Source organism: Acanthochromis polyacanthus, chromosome 18 (assembly GCF_021347895.1).
Source record: "Acanthochromis polyacanthus isolate Apoly-LR-REF ecotype Palm Island chromosome 18, KAUST_Apoly_ChrSc, whole genome shotgun sequence".
In the NCBI taxonomy this organism is placed as follows: domain Eukaryota; kingdom Metazoa; phylum Chordata; class Actinopteri; family Pomacentridae; genus Acanthochromis; species Acanthochromis polyacanthus.
Window position 1 is genome coordinate 30,873,374 of NC_067130.1, and position 24,950 is coordinate 30,898,323.

The window sequence follows — 24,950 nt, forward strand, 5'->3', positions numbered from 1 at the left end:
ACGGTATTTGATTATTGACATCTGACTTATTGAACCCAGTTTACTCAGTACATTTTAAACATAGGTAATATTGCCATTTCTTTTGGGGGGGGGGGGGAATACAGATGCAGTAAATCAGTTTGTTCTTGTTGTTCACTGGCACGCTTTTGTTTCCTGGCAACTTTGGTCGCCTGAAAAGTAGATCACAGAGAAACATCGCGGCCCTGAAATTGAATCCTGTCAACAGCGGCCTTGGCAGGTTATTTTTCTGGATCGTTTGAAAGAAAACACAAAGAACGGAGAGGCTCTTTGTTCTGCGTGTTTGCATCCAGGTTCAATGATTTTTTTTCTTTTCTTCAAAGATTCATTGCTCTTCAAGTCTGTCGCTTAGAAATGACTAATCCAGACGGGCGGGTCGGACACACAGTGGGCTGCTGTTGTGAGTTAAGCCACTCTATGGTGTTATTGTGCTCTTTCTGGCCTCCGCAGGGTTTGAGCGTTGGGCCGTGTTGTAATCTGTTTCCCTAAAAGCAGAAATCCTCTTGGTTACGTTCAGGAGGCACTGATCCGACACAGTTGTGTTATGGAGCCAATCTGGGCCTCAAACGCTGCTCTGGATGTTGGTAAATGTGTGTAATCCCAACTGGAATGAGCATTTAATCTACTCTCAGATGTGAAATCACCACTAAACTCTTGAAAACATTGAGAATTTACATGTAATTCTGCAGAGAGCAACTTGTTGCTGTGGAGCAATCTGGCAGAACGTCGGCAATTAAAGGTTTTAATTTGCATTTTCTGCATCCTGAGCACACATGAAGATCCTGGGAATGTTTAAGGAAAATAATCCATTTAAACAAGCAAGGTGCAATTTTGTTAAAAGAGGAGCATCTTGCAGCTGTTTTGTGCTCGTATCTGAGCCGTGTGGAAACGTGTGATTAGCCAAACTGAGGCGTTTAGCAGAGTTGATAATTAAACATGTCAGACAGCAGCTGCCTTCTCTTGCTCTTCTCTTGGCCCTCATCATCCTACTTTCTCTCTCCGTTTGCAGACATAAACGAGTGTCTGAATCCTGGCATTTGCAGTCAGATCTGCATCAACCTGAAGGGAGGATACAAGTGTGAATGCCACAACGGCTACCAGATGGATCCGACCACCGGCGTCTGCAAGGCTGTCGGTGAGTCGACAGCTGGGAACACAGGACAACAGAACAGCCTTTCAGATGCACCACTTTTTATTCTCCTTTTGTGTTTACCACTTCATTCCTGCTGAAAGGGAGATATGTCAGAGCCTGTAGTGTCTGTTGCTTTTCATTGCATAGTATTGATTTCTAATGTTGCGTTTTTCCTGTTTACCGGTGTGTGTACACAAATAACAGGCTTTCAAAATAAAATGAACACTCTAATTTTCATAAAGGTCACATTTATCAAAGGGATGTTGTCAGATTGCAGTAGTATTAAATGAGTAAACCTAATAAAATAAAATGCCAAATGAGTGCTTTCCAGTTATGAAAAAGACCTGGATATGTACAGTATTATCAAGAATATCCAGGTGAATTAAAAGAATAAAGAGTTGCCTTTTTCTTGACTAAAATTAGTTTGTTTTTTTCAGGTTTTGGGTGAAGTATTTCTACTTGGATCTAGATATGCTTTTGTGAAATTGTCTTTAGTCCAGCAAAATGCAAATAAGTAGGGCTGGACTCGAATATTCGGTCGTGACGGTCGCATCCAGATATTAATTTTGAGATCCGAATACTCGCCTGTGCATGTGATTCGCCATTTTTTTTAATGCATCATCATTGGTAACCTCCTGGGTTAGGGTTGTAACACCGCATGTCTTTGGTCAGACTTTTGGGCTTTCATGTGGATGGAGATTGTTTTTTTTACTGGTAATTTTGTTCAATAAGAGAGGAGGAAAAAACGCTGGACCTTAGTGGAACATAACTGTCATCAGTACAGTTTGTTTCAGAGACAAATCAAACAATGTCTGCCCTGAAAAGGGTGCATCATGGTGCCCTGTGGCTTTGAGTCAAGACCCTGATCATGAATGTCAATGATTCTGGTTTGTAATATAAATGAGTGCAGCAGAAGTGCTTTTTCTTTTTTTGAGACTGTCTGACCTCATACATGGTAAAGTTTACTTGAACCCAATAATTATTCGTTCAGACCTTTAAAAGCCTGAAAAAAGTAGAATTGAACTATTTCAGTGTGAACAGCTAGTTCCAGTAAAATGAAATGTAATCAGAAGGGCTCTGAGGCTGTAGTTCAGGCGCTTCTGTCATCCTTTTGTTTGATCACATGCTGTTTGTTTCTGCAGTAAAAAGACTTTATTGTGTTGCTTGTTGACAAAGACCATCTTTGTATTTTTAATCCTGACAGTGCTTCTTTGTTTGCTGTGAACAGATAATACCTAATAAAAAAAATGCCAAATTGTACTTTGACATTTATCAGAAATCTGAATTTTCCAGGTTCTACACGACCGCCAAATAGTTCTTTTATAACGGAGTCTGTTTGATATGGAAGATTAGAAAGGAAACAGCACGTTAAGATGTTTTTAACATTTAATGAGAGGATTAAATTAAAAAATATCCATTAAGTCTAATAAGAGTAAAAGCCTGCAGCAGCAGAAAATGAAACCAGAGAGTCCTCAGTTTGACCTTCAGTTTCTGTCTGTGATTTAACTAAATATTTCCCGTCCTCAGGTAAGGAGCCCTGCCTGATCTTCACTAACCGACGAGATATCCGCCGCCTGGGTCTGGAGAGGAAGGAGTACACCCAGATCGTGGAGCAGCAGAGGAACACCGTGGCTCTGGACGCTGACTTTAACCAGCAGATGATTTTCTGGGCCGACCTGGGCCAGAAGGCCATTTATAGGTAGACCAGACAGAACAAAATGCTGCGGATTGGATTTTAAAGTTTACATGACAGTTAAAGCCGAGCTACTGGTGTCTCCAACGGTGGAGTCAGGGAGGCTGTAGAACTGTGGGAGTCTCACTGTACAGCACAATACTCTAGTATATATGACTTCTAATTTTATTTTCTGAACATGGAACCTCGGTTGAAGTGAAGCGTCCATACTGGTTTGGAATTTCCAGGAACGTTTAAGTTAATTGCCAAATTTGACATATTTGACTGGTTGTTAGGGTTTTGTATCTTAGTTCTATGCAAAATAATGTAGTAGGAATCTACACTGTTGTTACAGTTCAATTATGTTTTACTGGACTCAAATGCATAATTTTTTGTCTTGGCCAAAGTTTTTGTTATGATAGTTTTTTTTTTTTTTAAATATTAAATGGGCAGTAATGGTATCTTGTAATGGATCTTGGTTTAATAGAGACATATCCTCCTTTGCTGTCAAAAACAGCTATAACGTCTTAGAAAGTACCTGAAACTCCTGCCATCCAACACAAATGGTGACAGGTACTTCATCTTCCATTGGACTGGGAAAATTATCAATAATTGGTAGAAAGAGTGTGCAGTAAGAAATTCAGTTGTGACTAACTGAGATCTTAATGTCTGTTATCTGAGTTTCCACCACAGTAACGTTCATATTTATGTGTATAAACTGTAAAACTTCCACTTTTTTGACCACCTTTGTTCCCTTTTGTCCTCCCAGCACCGTGCTGGATAAACGTGGGGACGTCGGCAGCCACAAGAAGGTGATCGACAACGTCCAGATCCCGGTGGGAATCGCCGTGGACTGGATTTACAAGAACCTGTACTGGTCCGATCTCAGCACCAAAACCATTTCCGTCGCCAACTTCAACGGCACCAAGCAGAAAGTTCTGTTCAACCGCGGCCTCAAAGAACCGGCCTCCATCGCTGTGGATCCGCTGTCCGGGTAGGTAGAAAGATGTGTTGTCAGGTTATATCTCCATTTGGTAATGTACATTTTCTGACCCGAGTGTGTTTTTATGTTGGTCCTTTAGGTTTTTATATTGGTCTGATTGGGGCGAACCAGCTAAGATTGAGAAATCTGGTATGAACGGAGTGGACCGACAAGTTCTGGTGGCGACAGATATCCAGTGGCCCAATGGAATCACTCTAGGTGGGAACACACACTAAAGAACCAATATGTGTTTGCAGTTCAACAGAGTTCATACTTGCCATGTTTTACTCCTTTTTACACTTACTCCTGACCTGACTGGTGAACTACGTTTTATTTAATTTTTTATTTTTATTTATTCTTGTAGTTTTCAGCTGCCACTTTAACTGCTTTTAGTGTTTGATCATCTGCTATTCCTGCTTTTCAAATATTAAACAGTCAAGAAGCTGCGAAAGTTGAATTTCAAGACATTTAAAAAGTTTAAAATGATTACAATTACATAACTTTTTTTTAGCAAAAATGAGAATTTTTGAATTTTGAAGAAGCATTTAAATTCATACATTTATTATCCATGACTCCTGAGGTGAAGCTGACCAGATCACGTAATCAAATGTTCTCCTTGTTCTGTTTCTTTTTCTTTGTGGCTGCTTCACCATAATGTGAAAAAGCCATCGATCTGCCCTCGTTAATGAAATGTTCTATTGATTTAATTCTCTTTTCTTCCCTCTCAACTTCGTCCTCCTTCCTCTTTTTGACCGTTTGTCTGTTCCGCACTCTCTTGTTTCAATTATTCTCCCTCCTTCTTCTCCTTTATTTCTCACCTTGTCCTGACCTCCTTTCTTCTCCCCCCCTCCCCAGATTTGATCAAAGGCAGGTTGTACTGGGTCGACTCCAAGCTGCACATGCTCTGTAGCGTCGACCTGAACGGGGACAACAGGAAGAAAGTGCTCCAGTCTTCAGAGTATCTGGCTCATCCCTTCGCTCTCACTGTTTTTGAGGTATTTTAACTCTTTCTTTCACCCTTTTCTCTCAGTTAATTTTCACTTTTGGGCCAGTTATTGCTTCTGGTTGAGACAAAGGTGGACAGAATCTGTTCTAGTTTGCTTCAGATGGTGTTGACAAGGAGATAAAATCATAGTTTATGGTATCTCTCGGTAGTTTGAAGGCTGTCAGGGTCACATATGTCAGGATAATAGCAAAACTGTTTAAAATGGCTGTTTGATCCAAGACTGTCTATTATCTTGACCCTGCTTGATAGTATTGCCTCAGAATTTGTATTTTTTTTATATTAAATTCAACATTTTTTGGGTGCATAGTCACATTCACCTCACTGTGAAGCTTGTAGTCCTCGTTGTTTTTGTTTCTGCAGCCATCTTTCCATCCAAATTTTGCATCTTTCTTTTCTCTCTTTTACTTTCCTGCAGAAAATTGAAGTGGACTTGTTTCTTACCGTTTCTGTGTTGGTACAGTCATATTTTTGGGAGATTTTCTAGACAATACAACTCTAATCATATCATACGTTGTTGTCCTTTATTTCCTGGTCCAATATTTGCTTTTTCCTGCCTGTCAATGTGGATTAAGTAGAAAATTGTGTGTTTACAGCTTGAGAAGACACGTGGTGCATTTACACACAGTTCATTTTGTGGTTCAAAAATAAGTGAGACGTATTAGAGATGCAATAAATTTTACTCAACTTTAATTCTGCATCATATTACAATTGGGCTCATATGTTTCCATATCCTGGAAAAATTGGTGAAATATTGTCCCTTTTCCCTTCTTTTCATTTGGGGTAAGTGGTCAAAGTTATTTATTTTAGACCCTCCAGAAAAACGCGATTATGCGATTGCATGAATTCCTGCATTAATCACCAAAATGCCGCTGATTATGCGGGGGTCAATTATTTCCCAAAAGGCCACATAATCCCCGCAAAACGGCACATAATTTTTTTGCAAGAATCTCACATTTCCACGAAAAAAAAGAGAAATATGCGGGTCCCGCTTGATTTCACAATTCCCGCATAAAATGAGAAAACTATAACCGATATAAATGGAGTTGTGAGTGGGTTTTTATGTGACGCCCGGCCTGACGTCATCAGTTCGCGCATTCACACACACAGTAGAAGCACGAGCTGATGCGGCGCTCAGATGAAAAACAAGAATGGCGAATGCTCAAAGATCACATTTACCTACGAATATTTCAGTCAGAGACCGGGCAAAACAGTACCCAGATTTACTGCACGAAAGTGGGGGCAAACTTTTTTGCACCCCGTGCAACATCATTCTGGAGCACCGAAGAAAATCAACCGTGTTGCAGCACTTCTCCATAACTTCTCCAGGGAGTGCGCTGTGTGGGTGGATGTGTGTGTGAGTGAAGGAGCGCACCGGGGTGTGTATGCGCGTGTGTGGTTAAACCCCAATTACAATTTCTTAAAAATGAATAGGAAAGTGTTTTAACCTCAGTAAGGGATGTGTGTGTCCGAGTAACAGGATGTAGGAGAAGAATCACCTTTTTTCCCAGTTCTTACATATTTGGCATCTTTTTGCATATTTCACAACTATTCGCATACTTTGCAACTTTCTGCAATTTTCCCGCATAAAATGGCATGAAAACCCTGTATATTTATTCGTATAATCAAGGATTTTAGCCCGCGTTTTTCTGGAGGATCTATTATCACACAATTGTATTTGCTCTGATCATTTATGCTTTTGTTAAAGAATGGGAGATTTTTTTTTTTTTATAAATTTTGCCAGGGTATGTAAACTTATGAACACAACTGTATCCATGAAACATTCAGAATATGATGGAAGGACACCGCTAAGACGTTTAGCTTTACAAATAATTCTGGTTTATTTCAATCTGTACTATTTCCAATTAATAATGTCTCTATAGGTCATGCTAACTTCATGCTATCCACCTCTGTTGTAGAGATGTTGGTAAATGAACGACACAAAAATTAATCATTTAAGAGTTTGTTGTTGGGTCTGAGCATCTCGTACAGACATTTTTGGAAAACCTTTTACCTGCAAATTCATTTGTGCACAGCAGTTTATTAACTCATTTATGTGAATTTGCAGCATTGATAATTATTGATGCTTTTCTCAAAATCAACTGAACAGTCAGTGGAAGCTTTTAAAGCGATCAGCAACCTGACCCCGACTGGTCGAGGCAGATGGCTGCCTTCCCTGAGCCTGGTTCTGACGGAGGTTTCTTCTTGGGAGGTTTTTTTTTTTTCTCTTTCCACTGTTGCCAAAATAAATCGTCTACATTATTTATATTCTCTCTGTAGTATTGCTATGTTTTGGCCTTACTAAGTTAAGTGGAGATGACTTTCACTGTGAAGTGGTGCTTTATAAACTAAAATTGCATTGATATGTAATGCAGCTAGTGGTTCCAAGAGCCTGATTTTTGTGTTTACTTTAAACTTGAAGGTTTCAAATGAAGGGACCTCACTTTGGTTGCCCTGATAATATACTCTGTAATCCTGACTCCTCTTTTCAGCAAACTTCTACAACAGAGGCAGAAGGGGTAATGTTAGTAAATGGCCGCACTAATTGGAAATATGGCACGTTGAGACAAACCTGAATAATCCTTTTAAATCTGTTCTGTTAATGGTTTAACTCACAGAACTTGTTGGATACACACCCTCTTATCTGAACGACAGTGCAAATGTTAAGTACCAACACTACAATCTGCCATTTCAAAAGCTGGAATTAAACGCGTGCAGTCTTTTGGAATCATCGAATCAAGGACATGTGGCACTCCTGCTGTCATTTTCACCTACACCCACTCGCACACTGCTAACATGCAGACAGATGACACATTTATTCACAAGAACACGCTGTGTTCAAGGTGCGGGTCGTGTCTGAGCTGTAGTGTTTTCATTCAAAGTAGATTTTACCGTGAAGGCTTGTCAGCACTGTTGTCACTTGTTAAAAACCCTCACACACATAAACACGTACTGAACAGGGCTGACATGAGCAGCGAAAGCCACCTTCGTCATGCGATTTTTGACAGGTGGCGTCTGCAGAGAGTAGAACGCCACACAGAGGGTGTCAGCACACAGATGGTTGAATTTGTGATTTTAGAATCTGTCTGTCCATGGTTTTGGATGGTTTTTGTATGCAACAGTTTCTTCACACATTTTGCTAAACATTTGGTTCTGAAGATCTGAATTACACACGTGGACAAAATTGTTGGTACCCCTCAGTTAAAGAAGGAAAAACCCACAATTCTCACTGAAATCACTTGAAACTCACAAAAGTAACAATAAATAAAAAGTTATTGAAAATTAAATAATCAAAATCAGCCATCACTTTTGAATTGTTGATTAACATAATTATTTAAAAAAACAAACTAATGAAATAGGGCTGGACAAAAATGATGGTACCCATAACTTAATATTTTGTTGCACAACCTTTTGAGGCAATCACTGCAATTAAACGATTTCTGTATTTGTCAATGAGCGTTCTGCAGCTGTCAACAGGTATTTTGGCCCACTCCTCATGAGCAAACAGCTCCAGTTGTCTCAGGTTTGATGGGTGTCTTCTCCAAATGGCATGTTTCAGCTCCTTCCACATATGTTCAATGGGATTCAGATCTGGGCTCATAGAAGGCCACTTTAGAATAGTCCAACACTTTTCTCTCAGCCATTCTTGGGTGTTTTTGGCTGTGTGTTTTGGATCGTTGTCCTGGTGGAAGACCCATGACCTGCGACTGAGACCAAGCTTTCTGACACTAGGCAGCACATTTCTCTCCAGAATGCCTTGATAGTCTTCAGATTTCATCTTACCTTGCACACTTTCAAGACACCCTGTGCCAGATGCAGCAAAGCAGCCCCAAAACATTACTGAGCCTCCTCCATGTTTCACCGTAGGGACAGTGTTCTTTTCTTCGTATGCTTGGTTTTTGAGTCTATGAACATAGAGTTGATGTGCCTTACCAAAAAGCTCCAGTTTGGTCTCATCTGTCCAAAGGACATTCTCCCAGAAGCTTTGTGGCTTGTCAACATGCATTTTTGCAAATTCCAGTCTGGCTTTTTATGAGTTTTTTTCAGCAGTGGTGTCCTCCTTGGTCGTCTCCCATGAAGTCCACTTTGGCTCAAACAACGACGAATGGTGCGATCTGACACTGATGTACCTTGACCTTGGAGTTCACCTTTAATTTCTTTGGAGGTTGCTCTGGGCTCTTTGGATACAATTCCAACGATCCGTCTCTTCAATTTGTCATCAATTTTCCTCTTGCGGCCACGTCCAGGGAGGTTGGCTACTGTCCCGTGGGTCTTGAACTTCTGAATAATATGAGCCACTGTTGTCACAGGAACTTCAAGCTGTTTAGAGATGGTCTTATAGCCTTTACCTTTAAGATGTTTGTCTATAATTTTTTTTCGGATGTCCTGGGACAATTCTCTCCTTCGCTTTCTGTTGTCCATGTTCAGTGTGGTACACACCTTTTCACCAAACAGCAGGGTGACTACTTGTCTCCCTTTAAATAGGCAGACTGACTGATTATGAGTTTGGAAACACCTGTGATGTCAATTAAATGACACACCTGAGTTAATCATGTCACTCTGGTCAAATAGTTTTCAATCTTTTATAGAGGTACCATCATTTTTGTCCAGGCCTGTTTCATTAGTTTGTTTTTTTTAATAATTATGTTAATCAACAATTCAAAAGTAATGGCTGTTTTTGATTATTTAATTTTCAATAAATTTTTATTTATTGTTACTTTTGTGAGTTTCAAGTGATTTCAGTGAGAATTGTGGGTTTTTCCTTCTTTAACTGAGGGGTACCAACAATTTTGTCCACGTGTGTAAGAAGATGCACATGTCGGATATAGGTTCATATGGATGCAGCTCTGCTTAGTTCCCTTGATTCAGGTTGAAGTTGGATCTTGTTTGTAGAGAGAACTTTTTTTATTCACATATTTTGTTAGTGTTGATTACATGAAGACAAAAATGACCGGCAATGAGCTGTTTTTACGTTGTTAAATACTGTGGCCGCTAAAATTCTTGCTAAAATAACTGACTGCTCACTTAAAACAGATTTTTTACGTTTTTTTTTGTGGTTAAATGAACTTTGGTTGGTTAAAACAAAGACTTGTTTTTAGACTAACATAGTTTAGTTGACTGTTTTCTGCTTTGTTGTGAATTAGTGAGCATTGGTTTGTGTCATTTTGATGGACACAGCTTGAAATTTAGAAATCTTGTAGTTGTTAAGAGAAAAATGTGCTTCATTTTTCTGTCCTTTTTCAACAGGATCGAGTCTTCTGGACAGACGGTGAGAATGAAGCCATCTACGGTGCGAACAAGTTCACCGGATCCGATGTGGTGACGCTGGCCAGCAACCTGAACGACCCCCAGGACATCATCGTTTACCACGAGCTGATTCAGCTGTCAGGTAGGAGCTTACTGTGAGGGAACAGACGTTTATTTCTTCCTGTAAACTCAGTGACATCACAGCATCCACCATATCAAGGCTGATTCTGAAGACCTTCCATTTTCTGAGATAAGGTTAATCAGAAATTACTATAATTACACACGATTAAGGAGTGGAAACTACTAATGATAATTATCATGTAGCTGTAATCATGCATTGTTGTTAACACAAACCTAATAGCTTCTGATGTCATGTAGCTGAGATTTATAGAAGCAGGGATCAGCATACTAGCTTCTCTCTTTAAGGTTAAACAGCTTCAATACGCTCTGCCCATGAATTTGTTCCTAGCAGCCTTTGATTACATGATGCAGCCACTTGGATCATCTTAAAAGCTTGATTCAGCTCAGAGGAGATGGGCAGCTCCATTAGCAAACTCCACCTGTTGATGTAACCATGTGACGTGGTTGAAAGCCTCTTGGAGAAGCTAAGAAAGAAGCTGTTTTTTCAGATAAGTAGTGGAATGGTTTTAAAATTTAGTGAAAAACACGTTAATCTTGCTCAGACCTCATATGCTGAAGTCCTTCAATTTGCTTCACCTGTGCAGATGTCCATCTTGCACTTTTGTTAACCAACACACTTGTAATTTTATCTTATTTCTTAGCTCTGTTTACTATTGTGACTTGTAAAAGTTTTGTTCTTGTCCTGTTCTGTGTCCCAGAGATTGCTTTTATTTCCCAAGGTTTTTTTTTTTTTTTATCGTTTTGTTCTTGATTCTTTTTATTTAATCCTATCCTTGCTGCTGTATTGGTGAATGGCTGAACACTGAGCACGTTTTCTTTTCACTCGATCAGGTCTGTGAAGTTCAAGGTCTGTTTTGTAATGGAATGCTAAATGCAATCATTTTTCTGCAAAAAAAAAAAAAATCATGGATATGAATAAAGTAACCTTGAACCTTGCACTATATGCATCTGTAGATGTTAGAGCAGAGGAGGGTGCTTAAACAGGTTCAGGACTACATAAGAATAATTGTTACATTTAGTTCTGATGGGAAATTTGCTTACTGTAGCTTTGATTTGCAGATTGTTCTGTATGTCAAGGAAGCTAATGTGTTGACTCTTGTGTGCAGGCACGAACTGGTGCACGGAGAAAGGTGAAAATGGAGACTGCAGCTACATGTGCCTGCCTGCACCGCAAATCAACAAACACTCCCCCAAATACACCTGTGTGTGTCCAGAGGGTCAGGAGCTGGCTGCCGACGGCCTCCGCTGCAGACCTGGTGAGTTACAAGACCCTGCTGAAGTTCATTTTTGGGCTTTTTGTTGATTCATGTTTACACCTCAACCTCACTGCACCAAACTTGCAAGCTTCTTAATGATTAAAACAAATACCTCTACGTGAACGTATGAAACCTCTGTAATGCTCAGATAGATCTGAAAATTGCTAACAATCCTTGTGAGGCATGATGCTACGTGGTTTGCTAATTGCTCTAGTTCTGTAACACTAGTACTGTCTGTTTGATTGTTTGAAATCCTGCATGGAAAATTCAGGCTGCGCATTTGGCCATTTTGAAATCAAACTAATCCTTCATTTATGTATAGAGTGAGCGTTTCGTGATGATTTTTCAGGGAAGTCTGTTGCACCAAACCAAGCACTCCCTAATTTCTCACCAAACTGCTTCACCAGATGGCAGGACTGCATTGCAGCGCGTGATAAAATATGCAAACGTGGTCCTAGCAGAGTGTAAAACAAATCCAACATGTTGTTAGGAAGTTGTAACACAGTAGAAGAACCCAGTGAGGTAAAGTTTCAGCAGGTTTCTATGAACCTTTACTTCAGAAAATACATTTAGCCAACTGCACTCCTGATGATTCCTGATCAACTGAGAAAAAAAACTAATCTCACACAATTACATTTGTCATTTAATCAGGAATTGTTGGTCTAGAAATATGAGAAGTTTGGTGATTGAGAGATATCAAACGCATCAAAAAATTGTTATTCTGCTCACAAACGACTCCATATTTTTTCTGTGGTTCTCTCCTATGTGGTGCACTAGCCAGAATATCAATAATGCATTAAGTATGGCAGAGTAAGTATTAGCAATGCTGGAAAAATTTCAGGAAGGGGAAGGATATTTTAAAGTGAAACTAATGGGTATCCTGGGGGAAATGTTGCCAATAATCCAGCAGGCTGATGTAACTGTGTTCATGGGAGAACACCGGCTACACTGGTGCTGAAAAGGGAGCCAGATAAACCACAAAACGAATGTAACCCCTGTGGCTGCTCATTGTGTTAATGTGCATAACTGTACACTGAAGATGCATCATCCTCTCCGCTTCAGCTTTAATTTAAAATGCTGCTGGTCTCCTGTGTGCCTCTCCTTCAGGAAGAACTGGTTTGAAAGAAAAGCCAAAAATAGGAGGCAGGATTTCACAGGTGATCCGACTAAAACACTCGATGGGTTGTGAATAAGCAGAATGAATTTTATCGGTTAAACTGGCTTTGATGTGAAAAGAAGAGTCTCCCTTCTTCATAAACATGCTTCCTCGGTGTGTCTGTGATCCCTCAGAGTCTCGTCTTCTATCTGTATCCATGCCAGCCACAAACCCAGCTGTCTATCCGCGTTCAGTCGTCTTGACAGCTGAACAGTAGCTGCGTCAGTTGTCGTTGTGATCCAGTTTTCGGCGCCTCAGCCCTCTTCACATCTCTGCTGCGGCGCCTTTTGAAAGTCTCGTTCTGACAGCTCAATTGTGTCAGTTCCCGAGGTCGATCCTTCCCCCAGTCGTTGTCAGTGGCTGCTGAGCGCTATCCTCCGCTTCATTTGTGCCTGTTGTTGGGTTAAGTCCTGATCTTCAGTTCTCCAGACTCCAAGTGGATTGTGGCTATGTTGAGGCTCTGACAGCTGAATGGGCAAAAACACCCATGTGTGATTGTTAGATGTGTCACTTCAAAACCACTGGTGTGAGTCTGCTGCCAGCCTCCACTATTGTTAAAAGACTTGCTGTAAGATTTTGGAAGCTATAGCAGGGATTTGTTTTGGGTTAGAACAGAGGTCACATTGAAACTGGGCCAAATATCAACTTTGGACAAAGTTGGAAACGAAATGGAATTATATGCGAGAACACTAAGACTTTAAACTATATGAACTACCCCAGATCTAAGACAGAGGTGTCCAAAAGTGAGCACTGATTTTTATTTTTGGCACCAAAAATAGGTATTATTTTTAAAGTTCATTTTGATTAAGGGGACGGTGTTTTGGCACAACTAGTCAGTAAGTGTTCAATGCAGTTTTTTAGTGATTATATGGGTGCAACATTTCCATTCTAGACCTTTATCAGGCAGATAGTTTGGGGAGTGGCTGTGACCCCGCCACCAATGAACATATGGGGGTACAAAATACCAAAGCTTTCCACCAAGTGAATATATTTGATAGCAACTGAAAAATAATCATAAATATAGCAAAAAAAAGGAAATATAACCATGAGTAAAATCCGAGAATATGAACGCTTGAAGCTGGCCACGTTCTCAAAAAGACCGAGATTAACAGGTTGAATGTGTAGATTAACCTGTAATTACAATCAAATAATTTGCTTTATTAAGATTTTTTATGATTATTTTTCTCCATATTGTAATGGGGAGAAATGTATTACTGTGGTGTTCACCTTTCCTTTTTGCTGTGTTTATCTCCTAGAATTGTATTTTCTTGGGTATGTTTTCCATTGTAATTGCAGGTTATTCTACATATGCAACCTGTGAGTTTAGGTCTTTTTGAGACCATGATGGGCTTTTTGCCCATTCTTTGTATGTTCATTGTTATATTTCTTATTCTTATATTGAAAATAGCCATTTTGGTGTAATGTTTTGGTATTTTATAGCTCTCTATGGTATGTAGAGTACATTCATTCATGGCAAACTCATTACCACACCCTTTTTAAAATGGCTTCTGTCTTTGCATCAAACTGTTTGCCTGATTAAGATGTAGCATTGAAACATGGTGCTAATGAATGCATTTTTTTTTTCCAGCTTCACAGTGAGCAGGAATACTCGTCATCTTTTTCGTACACACCTGTGTGAAGACTTTTTGTTTTAATCAGTAATTAAATGAGGCCATAGTAACTTGTAGTAGTTCTTTGTTGCCCACATACTTTTGATTTGATAATTTGTTTTCGATAACTTTAGCTTTTGGTAACAGCAGAAGAGGACCAAGAATGGATCCTTGGGGAACACCACATGTCATATTTGATCTATAACTCACCAAGACCTCCAGTCCAATTATTTTTGAACAGTTTCACTTTTTGCTAAACCTTTTGTCTCTGTACTTTGACAAAACCAAGTCAAAACAGAATTAATATAAGTAAAAATGATGTAAATTAAGTTTCAACAGTTTGTACTAGTTTGAATCAACTCCCAGCCTTCTGTTGACTAAGATTCACTCGCTCCTATAAAGTTCTGAAATCTACTTGACTCTTTTTGCTTACTGTATGTAATTGACAAAAGAGCAGAATGTGAATCTTTAGATGCGAGACTCATTATGACTGAACTGCTGCTTTTTCTAAATGAAACTGATTAAAACTCCGGCTCTGCTCTCCATATGCTTCCTTTTTCTTGGCTGGGAAAAGGTTGCTTGGAAACGCTGTACTTTTCCCCTTACAGTTGTCTTTGTCTTGAGCAGTTCAGTTCCTTTCTGCGCTCCCACAGATTAGCCTTTTCATGCTGCAGCAGCGTTGGATAGGAACCTGACAGCTAAATTCAGCGCACATACTCGCCTAATTGGGCTCAAGCTGTAGACCGAGACACTGGTGTACACAAAGTGCTGGAGCATCTCCCTGACAACTCTCAGCACTGCCGTCCTCCTGAGTGAAAGTCTGCCTAGTTAGCCTGTTGAGGTTTCTTTAAGACTCTTCTCTACTTTCTCCCCTGTTTTAAAGCGAGTGCTGAGTCTTGACAGCTTCTGCAGCCTGTCCTTTCCAGTAATAGCATCTGTATGATCTCTAAAGTACTACTCCGCTTCCATTTTGCTCACATGCTGCAGTTTCATTTTGTATATCGGTGAAATCTGTCAACTTTTTTGGTATCTCTTAGGTAGAAGTTGTGGCTAGCTTCTTATACATAACACATGGAGGCAGTAGCCCAAAGATTAGTAATGTAAGGATGCTTAAAAGCTGCTTTTGTCATTCTTAATCAACACCATATCATTGTTGTGCCCTTGAGCAAGGCTCTTAACCCCAACTGCTCTAGCAGTAGTGATCTTCGCATTGACTTTACTGCATTGAAAAGTGGAAAAAGAGTAATTGCCTTTCAACAAAGCTACCCTCAATTAATGGGGGGGAAAGAAACGTATTGGAGGATGTCGTTTTTGATTGTAATGCTCATCTCTCCATCCACCATGTCAACATTTATTCAAGCATGTGTTGTGGCACAGGACTGCTTGGTATCAATGACACTAAATTTAGTGTCATTGGGGGTTATGTCAGCAGTTGTTTTCACCCAATTGTGCCAAATGTCTTGAGGCAAAAAGGCATCATCACTAACTTCATTGTAAAAATTTGATGGTATTTCTGTTCAAAAGACTGAACATAAATCTTGAATCCAATATTTTTCCTTTAAGCATTTTATCATGTTCAAATTGTATTTGTCAAGTTTTTTTTAGTCCTTATAGGGAAGTCTTGCCTTGTGGCAGCCTTAAAGGTAATGCCCCTGGGCAGTTAGTTTGGGCTAATAAGACGGGATATCTATCTGAAATGAATGGGGAGAGAACTGTCACTGCATTTTCAATGCTCACTGAAACGTAAAACTACATGCAGAGTCACCAGTGAAATGTGAGTGTGTAAAAAGAAAATCTTAAGTTTGCCCCTATATTAGAAGATCTTCAGTACAAGACCACAATTAGCTGGATGTTTCTTGGTTTAGCTGTTATAAGGCAGACAGTTGGCTATGTTTGACAAATCCAACATCTTTGGTGTTGAAGTATTCTCGTCTAGACTTCTGTTCGTGACTCTTTAAGTTGGGGTGGCATGGTGTTGAAGTGGTTGACACTGTTGCTTCACAACAACAAAGTTCTGGGTTTGAACTTGCTGGTCAGTTCAGCCTTTCCCTTTAGAATTTGCATGTTCTTTCTGGGCATATATGGGCTTCCTCGAGGTGCTCAAGCTTCCTCCCACAGTAGAAAGTAGGGATGTTAATTATTAACTGTTAAAGTAGTTGCTGTTGAAAAATACATTAACTGATAAGGCAGAAGATGAAGTACATGCATGTCAGGAAATGTGTTAACCCAAGACTACTTCTACCTGCTTGGAAAACAGAGTATTGTGGGAGTTTAGGTGGTGAAGTGCACCCATGACAAAGTCTCCTGTGACGCTTAATGATTAACGATTAATTTGGCTTGCTTATAAAAAGGATTTCTGAACTAGTCAGAGCTCTTGTGTGATAAATGTCTCAAAATGCACAATAGGAATGGCATCAGGAATGCCAATGGTTGTCTCCAACACAAGACTTAATGTCCACAGAGTTCATTCCATGTTATTGATCACTGTTATGGATTTATAAGGTCATTAGCTACCGGTTAGCTACCTCCAAAGAATAAAGCAGCTATCGGTAATAGATGGATTCTTTCAACAGCTCGTCTTTCTCTGGTAACACCTCTGGTTTTTAGCCATGCACAGGAATTATTGTGGATTGTGATGAATTTGTTCAGTTAGCAAAACAAACAAGACAGCCAATCCAAAGCCTAAACTAATGTCTGAAGACAAATAAGATGAGGTTTAAAGTATTAACTCCTACCTGCTTTCACTTGGTGATCCTCTGACTTTTCATCATCTCAGAATTCCAATGTCATCTGTATGTTTAGTGCTTTTGATCAGCTCTTAGCACGCTAACATGCTAGCACGCTGCTACTTTTACTAATATAAAGTAAATTTCTCCAATTTACTGTGCAAACTGTGTAGGCATTTTGAAATTCTTTAAGTGTATTTGGGAAGCTGTAGGAGGCAAAAGCTGTGTAGAAGTAAACTCATTTACCTCCAGTTACTGTGTAATGATGCCTTATTTACTTCAACCAGGATTAAGGTTTCAGCTTTTTCAAAGGAAAAAACACGTGGAAGGAAACCTTGAGTGACTACACTTGAAAATGGAATCAAAAGACACTATAATGCTTCACATTCTTAGCTCAGAAAGGTGTTGTTCTTGGTTTTAAACAACAAATAACTGTAGCAATGTGGTAAAATTAAAAATAGTGCGTTTCTTTCTCACGTCTACATAAGTAGCCGTTTGTAGCTTGATGTTTGTGTGCTTCTCTGGTCACACAGCTTCTCCTTATTCTGAAATTTAAAAAAAAAACAATCCCTGTGCAAGTTGACTTTTAGTCTAAAGCTGCAATGATTTCACACAAGACTTGTATAGAGAGCAGTGGATGATACAGTAGGATGAGATGAACTCTGCACCAGCTCTGCAGCACATTTTACAGCCTGCCTGCTCCACAGAAATGTAATGGCCTCTATGCAGTGAATGCCCCTGCAGCCTGACTCACCTCCTCACAGCCTGTTTGGGAATCTGGACCTGCCTCCGGGCTCTTTAACAGCCTCTCTGATGGCTGAATGTGCCACCCAGACCGCCGAGATGTGTGTGTGGTGCTGTTTTTGTTTTCCTTTCCTTCTTCTGTGCACACTTTCACGCAGCTTGTGAGCGTCTTTATCCCCGTGGCATGTGTGAGAGTGTACACTTTCACTTCTGAGCATGGGAATCCATGCAAACTTGTATTCATTGAAGCACGACTGGGTCCGGTTGCATGCACATCCAAGAGAGTGAGTGTCTTTATGTGCACGCTCGGTTGTCTTGGGAGTGTCTTTATGTGCATGTGTGTTTCTACAACTGTGTTTACATGCCTGTCTGTGTTTGTAGCTACTGTTGAAATGGTTAGAATAGTGTGGGTGGTTTAAAAAAAAAAAAAAAAAAAGGGATGCCTGTCACTCGCTGAATGCTCCTCCACTTTCCACCTAGTTGGGCTTTTGCCAAAGGCCTCGTTGCTCTTTGCTAAACCACCAGCTAACATATTTATCCCATTTTACAGCCGTTGCAGCTGGACCGAATAGGAACTGTGAAGCATTGTGCGGTTGCAGCGTTGATCGGCTCTAATCTTGTTAGCGAGAGAAAGTAATAAGCACCGCTCTTCACTTCAGGGTTGAACCTTAAACTACCGCAGAGGGATTCATAGAGCCGCCTTTAGAGGCAACCGGGGAGTGCTTTTCCTGCCGGCTGAACAATCTCGGGCTGAAATACGGGATGTTTCTTTGTCTGGCTCTGTTGGGACCCTACTTAGTTCCAGTTTGTTTCCTAAGGTATCATTCATCACGGATTCCATCTGTCTATAAAACAGTCAGGTTCAGATTGAGGGTTTGCCAGTATTTTATCACAATTTAGGTCTGAATTAAATGTGCTAATAGAGTTCAAATCCTTTCCAAGCCCTTACTGGATTTATTAAGATTCACTTTTCTGCAGTCCTGAAGGTATCTTCTCAAGTTTTTACTGTAAACACCTTTGATTGTACTCTGCATTTCTCACTGAAAATCTTTTTCCATATCCAAAAACCGACTAAAAACTTACCATTATAACCTCTTCCTGTCTGCATCTTCGGTTATTCCGCAAGATTTTTTTTTTGTATTTTCTGCTTATCTTTGCTGTTTCAGTGCAGTGAGTCAAATTCTAAAAACGCCACTCACATTTGGAAAGTTTCTCTTGAAAAAGCACTCGAGGTGTGGCACTAAAGTCAGAAGATGAGTGTGTGAGGAATGAGATAAAAGGCTGTCGCACACCTGGCCCATCGATGATCGATCGATACGTGGGCGCGACTGACTGATTGTCTGGTCCAGACAGCCCGACACTTTGCTAATATGAAGGCAGTTTCAGGCACTTTGAGCCCGATAGAATAAATGTAGGTAATTTTTAAGTTGACATTTGAAAGCTGCTCTAAATGTGGTAGTGCCTGTGTTTCCTTTTTTTTAAGATTTGTGAAAGATTGCCATTGGGAATACTGCTGCAATTAATTAGGTCAACATTCCTCAAACTGACAAAGACTACGATGTGTGTCTTTGGTTAGCTGATTAAAATCTAGGTTATTTTTGCTATTAATTTAATGTAAAATGTACAGCAAGTCCGTTTTCTGATGCCTTAGATGACATTTTTAGGTTAAAAAAACTTTTTTTTGCTGAATCTATTTTTTTGTTTTTTTTGAACATATTTGCAACCCCCCATTGAGTCAAGGGACCCAGAGAATATGATAAACTGTCACTGAACAGAGTATTTGTAGATACAGAGAGTTATAACCCTAGATGTAACCCTCTTTCTGAAATGTATCAGATTTAAAGCTACAGATGCTGAAACGGCTCATTTGAAACAGCACTAAAACCCTAAAAAGGAGGGTAAAGTTCACAATCTGTGCAGTATTTTGAGCTAAAACTTGAAAAACACTTTCTAAGGACGTGAGCTTTACATTAACTTAAAAAGAGTTTTTTATATAGAACTTTTAAGGGGAACTCCATCAATAAACACATTAGTCTGTTTGCTGGTGCTAAACATGTAAAGAAATTGAATTAAACAGTTTGTGGTTGCGTGTTTGAACACTAAAAGTTTAAAAAAGAAAAAGAATCCTCTAAGCTTGAGGTTACATTAGCTTCTGCTAGCATGGAAACCCCTTAAACTCCATCCAAACTCTTAGAAGTTCAAGTTCTATCAAGCATCTTGGGTAATATACACCATTTTGGAAGATATTGGGTTTTTTGCTATTTGTTTAGTATAAAATGTATGAAAACTCCAGCAAAATCGTGTTTTTCTTTGTTTTTGAATCTAATTACATGCCCCCATTGTGTGATTTGAGAAACAACTGTCCATTTATTTCCTTCTTCAAACTCGCATACTCATTTAACATAGTTTATGTAAATACAGGGAGATATCTACCTTTTACCCTGTTCCGGAAAGGGATAGTATGCTTTAAAGATTTGAAATGATGCTAAAACCTTAAAACCAGGGGTTAGAATGAAAAATCTGTGCAGTATTTTGAGCCAAAGCTTGAAAAACAGACACTACAGACACATGAAACTTACTTTAACTTGTTAAAAGGGGCTTTTTATATGGAACCTTTAAGGGGAACTCCACCGATGAACATGTGAAGAAAGTGCATTAAACAATTTGGGGCTGCATGTTTAGACACGACAAGTTTAAAAAAGAATGCATTTGGCTCAAGTTTATATTAGCTGCTGCTAGAAAAAACCCTTAAAACTCCAACCAAACTCTGAGCGGTTTAAGTTCTCTCAAGCGTTTTTCGAATATTTACTAGTTTGTTTGTGCAGTGTCTCCCATGATTGAGTAAACTTGTAAATCTGTGTTTATCCCTTTCATCTGATCTTGTACTGACTATCGGCTTGTTCGACATTAATCATGTTGTGCATTTATTTCCAGCCCCTACACAGCACAACTATCAGATCTAACCTTGCCGTCCCTCTTCCAATTAACCACATATTGATCCAGCTGTAAGGATTTCATTGTTGCCGCGGCTGTCCTTCCTGATCGTACAGGAACTGATAGACGTCCTGATCGATACCGTTTACTGTGCGATGCAGCTTTGAATCTCTAACTGCTCTTCAGTGTCGTTCCTTTGCTCGTCCAGCTTAAGCGTCGGATCAAAGTAGAAGAACTGTAAGGGCTGTCTTTATGTAGCACTGCTGTTTGTGTTCGTCTTGGCTTCTTTCTCGCTGAACAAAATGGATCCCTCTTTCGTCTATGAGGCGTTTATTTACTAGTTTGGCCTCTTGAGATGTGGTCTATATTCAAAGAAGGCCCGCTTGCATGTGCGGAGTTTAAAAATAGGCCAGCATCTGATGTTTTTGCCATCAAAAGCATGACTCTCGGCTCTTTCTGTGGCAGACCCTTCTACCAAAGGTCCCGCAAAGGATGATGGGAAAGCTCTAATACAACCACCCCAAGGTAAAACAATCATCCGTCGCCTGCAATCTGCTCGTCTCTGGGTTGTGGTGGCTCGCTCTGAAGCATGTTGTTCAAAAATGTGGATTCAGAGTGCCTTTTTTCTTTGAATTTCTAAGCTGGGAAACATCTGTTTTTGGCTGCAGCCTTTTATGTACTCATGAATCAGCTTTTTCTATGCAATTAATGGTGAGATTGCTTCTTGTGTGGAGATTTTTAACGTTCCCTTTTAGCTGCATTTGCAATACAGTCTTCTGTCTCTCCTTTGGGGTCTCTTCTTTGGTAATGACGCACACTCGGGCATGTTTTAAGCCTCGGTGCATTACAGATAACTGATTTAAGGCAGTTAATTTGCAACAAATGGTCAAGTAGCCTGAGGAGGGTAATTGCATCCCACCTACCATGTGGTCTGTTCAGTCTTCCATAAAACACCACTTTAGCAGTAGATTTTCAAGTATTTGCTAAAAACCGAGGCAATAATGGGACCAATTTTCACTCAGATGTGAGGTTAAGGTGCAGTGTAACTGTTGCAGAGCCCACAAAATGTAAAGAAATTAAGGCTCAGTATGAAAAGAAAAAGGTCCCACAATGTGAGAAATCACTCCACCAGGCACAGTGGTTTATTTTTCAGTTAAAATCAACAGTTTAGACACTAATAAATCATTTTGTCGTCATAGCTGTAATTTTTTCATCTGTAATCAGAGCGTCGTTGTCCGTTTTCATTCGTTATGGAAATTATTTCAAAATTAAAACACTCTGACTCCAGACTGGCTCTACAACAGTGTTAATAAGTCCTGATTGGTTCAATCATTGCCACAACGCTGAATGTGTTTATTCCAAAATTGAATTAAGAAACACAAGAAACATTGGAGAGAAAATCCATGAATATTGGCTTTATTTTCCTTTTCGTCTGAATGTCGTTTTCAGCATACATCCATACAGATATTTACAGAAATATAAAAACGTATGATCATAAAAAACATCCATACAACTTCAAGGTTCATAATAAATGCGCTTCTAGAGCATGCTTATTCCTGTTTGCATGCAAAGTGAAGCAGAACCTGCCGTCAAACATCTGTAAACGATGACGAAGTGGTTAAATCGAGTGTAAAGAAAACATTTATTTTCACTGAATTGGTTGTAACTTTACTCTGATGGAGAATAGCTGCACAAAACTCAACCTTGAAGTCTTTTTATTCACAAATCAATATTTAGTTCACGTCAAAGTTTGGTCCAAAAAATTGGAAAGTCTATGGTTGTTAAAACTCTTTTCTTTTCTGCTGCACTGTTTGGATTTGACTGTTTTCTTTGCTCTCATCTCTATTCTCAGGCTGCAGTTTTTTTGTGTGGTTTTAAAGATTTTTTGTTTATCTTGCCTTCGGATTTAATCGCACCTCACGTTTAATCCATGTGCAAATAAACTGAGTAGAGGCTTTGTGTGTCTCGACTCGGTGCAGGTTGAGTGTTTGTTGCCTGCTTCGCATCTGCTGAACTGCTAGAATCCAATCAGGGAGTTGGCTTGTTGATTTTGGGGCCTAATGTGTGAATGCTGTTTGTGTTGGTTATGCGTCAAACATTTCAGACCCATGAGACTTAAATAGTGAGTGGAAAACTTGTTAGCATTAGGTGTTTGCTCAGTAACTTGGACTTAATCCTGTGAAAAATGCTGTTGGTGAATGAAAGCATGCGAGAATCTTAACTCGAAACACGAGATGAGCCCTGGTTGGTTTCTTAATTACAGCACTTGTTCTTGTGACTTTAATTCATCAGGTTTCAGGTCATTATAGTGGTTAAAGTCCAATTTTTATACATCTTCTGCTAATGTTCCGTCTGGTTACTAAGCACAACTCAGGAGCAACACCTTGTGGCAGAAATGAGAAATTGTCTCAAAAACGTTCTGTGCAAGTTCCACTTACATTTTGAGATAATCTGGTAATTAAAGTGATTGTTATATGGCCGAACAAAAAAGGAGTGTAACTCAAATCCCTCGGGCGTCTTTAGGAAATGAATTTGTGCAACAAGAGACGCCGACATCAGCAACTCTCGCCGACTCGTTTTCTTCTGCTCCATATTTTCTGACTCTGTGATCTCAGCTCTCTGGGAGAGAGGCAGAATTTATGCTTACAACAGGGGCAAAAGCTCTGCAGACCTGAGCGGTTTTGTTTTAGATTAACGTCGGCCTGTTTTTAGAGTCCAGCCTTTGATGAAAGATGCTGTGAAAAGGTAAAAACGTGTTCAATCTTGAGGGAAGACTGCTGGTATTCTGTGGTTTTCTTCTGAGTGGCATAAAAAGGCGGTAAAATATTGGTGCTGTGTTCCAATTTTTTGACCTTCCACTAAGTGGCCAAAAACATAAATTATGGCTGTTTTTAAGAGTTCCAGCTATGAAACATGTCCCAATATTGATTTACAATGTTTATTTGACTTTTGGGTTTGTTCTGACTGGAAATGACATCAACAATTCACAAAACCCGGTGTCAGAGATATCAGTCATCACCTTTAACTATTTGTATGTGTTTTTTTCATGTCCAAAATAACTAATACCCATCACAAATCGATGAGAAAATGTAACTTCCGTATCATCCTGAATAGTTTAGGTCATTTCTGCTGTGTTCTAGAGAGTTTTGATAGACTATAAAGTGAGAATAGGTGATACAACTGACTGGCAACTGACACAACTCCTACAAATTATGGCTTAAACGAAACAGCATGGTGAGATTATTTTTTTTATGGTCTGTCACTGAGAGAGTTGTGCATTGTGGCTGCCCACAACATGGGAGAAGGATCGCTCATCTGCTTTAAAGTGTCAGTGACCGCAGTGCAAAGCAGAATCCAAAAAGTACAAGGAGTTTCACGGTGTGCTAAATGTTTGAAGAGCAAGATAGGAAGCAAAAAGTTACTCCTGCAGTGGCAGAAATGGGAAAGGCCAAGAAGAATCCAATGATCGGCAGTAAGACCAAGGTTTTGGTCCCAAGACCTCAAGACGGACGCTAAACGAGGCTAATCTCAAAGGGTGCCAACCAAGAAAAGTTTGCCTAGCCTTTACGAAAGCTCACCTGGACAAGCAAGAAGGCTTTTCATTAGCAATTCTTTGGTTGGATGAGACAAAAAGTTAGTTTTTTGAACCCAAAGATGTGGATTTCATTTGGTGGAAAAAAAACCAGGAGGGGCATTCAACCTCAAGAACGCCATCCCCATGGTCCAGTATGGTGGTAATAGTAGGGTTTTTTTCAGCCAATCGGCCAGAAGATCTTGTCAAACTTTGTAAAGAGCATCATGAGAAAAGAGGACGGCATTAAGATTCTGGAGTTAATCAGCTGAAAATCTCGGTTTTGGGCAGCATTGGACCTTCTCACAAGATGATAATCTGGAACATTCAGCCAAAGCCATCAAGCAATGATTAACAGGAACCTAGACAAACATTCAGGAGTCCAGACCTGAATCTGAGAATCTGTATAGAAGGAACTAAAGACCAGTGATGGTGAGGAAGCTTTCAACTTCAAAGAGCTGGAGACTGTTGCAAAGGAAGGAGGAATAAAATCTCAGTGGAGACATGTAAGAAGCTTGTTAGTAATTAGAAAACTGCTGGATTGTTTTTGTTGAAAAAGAGGCTGTACAAACTTAGACGTGGCATTTTTAGTCAGATTTAATAAAAAAACAGTCATAGAAATAGAAAAAGTAACACAATGTTTTACAATATTTTTATGACTTGTCATTTCCAGCCAGGACAAACCAGCTGGTGAAAGAAAAAGGCTCTATAAATCTAAATTTTACATGGAAGATGAATAATTTTTAACTGTGTAACTT

The 24,950-nt window shown here is 39.6% G+C and overlaps 1 protein-coding gene across 2 annotated transcripts in view; it reads left to right on the plus strand.

The window, feature by feature from the left end:
- Positions 1-24,950, plus strand: part of vldlr (very low density lipoprotein receptor) — an 85,983-nt gene that overhangs the window by 56,023 nt on the left and 5,010 nt on the right. The window contains exons 10-17 of one of the 2 annotated variants that reach the window (XM_022203050.2): positions 1,028-1,153; positions 2,678-2,849; positions 3,592-3,816; positions 3,905-4,023; positions 4,660-4,799; positions 10,055-10,196; positions 11,302-11,451; positions 21,087-21,146. In XM_022203050.2, coding sequence (XP_022058742.2) covers positions 1,028-1,153; positions 2,678-2,849; positions 3,592-3,816; positions 3,905-4,023; positions 4,660-4,799; positions 10,055-10,196; positions 11,302-11,451; positions 21,087-21,146 — 1,134 coding nt within the window. The remainder of the gene's footprint in view (positions 1-1,027; positions 1,154-2,677; positions 2,850-3,591; positions 3,817-3,904; positions 4,024-4,659; positions 4,800-10,054; positions 10,197-11,301; positions 11,452-21,086; positions 21,147-24,950) is intronic. The other variant, XM_022203051.2, reaches the window with a different exon arrangement.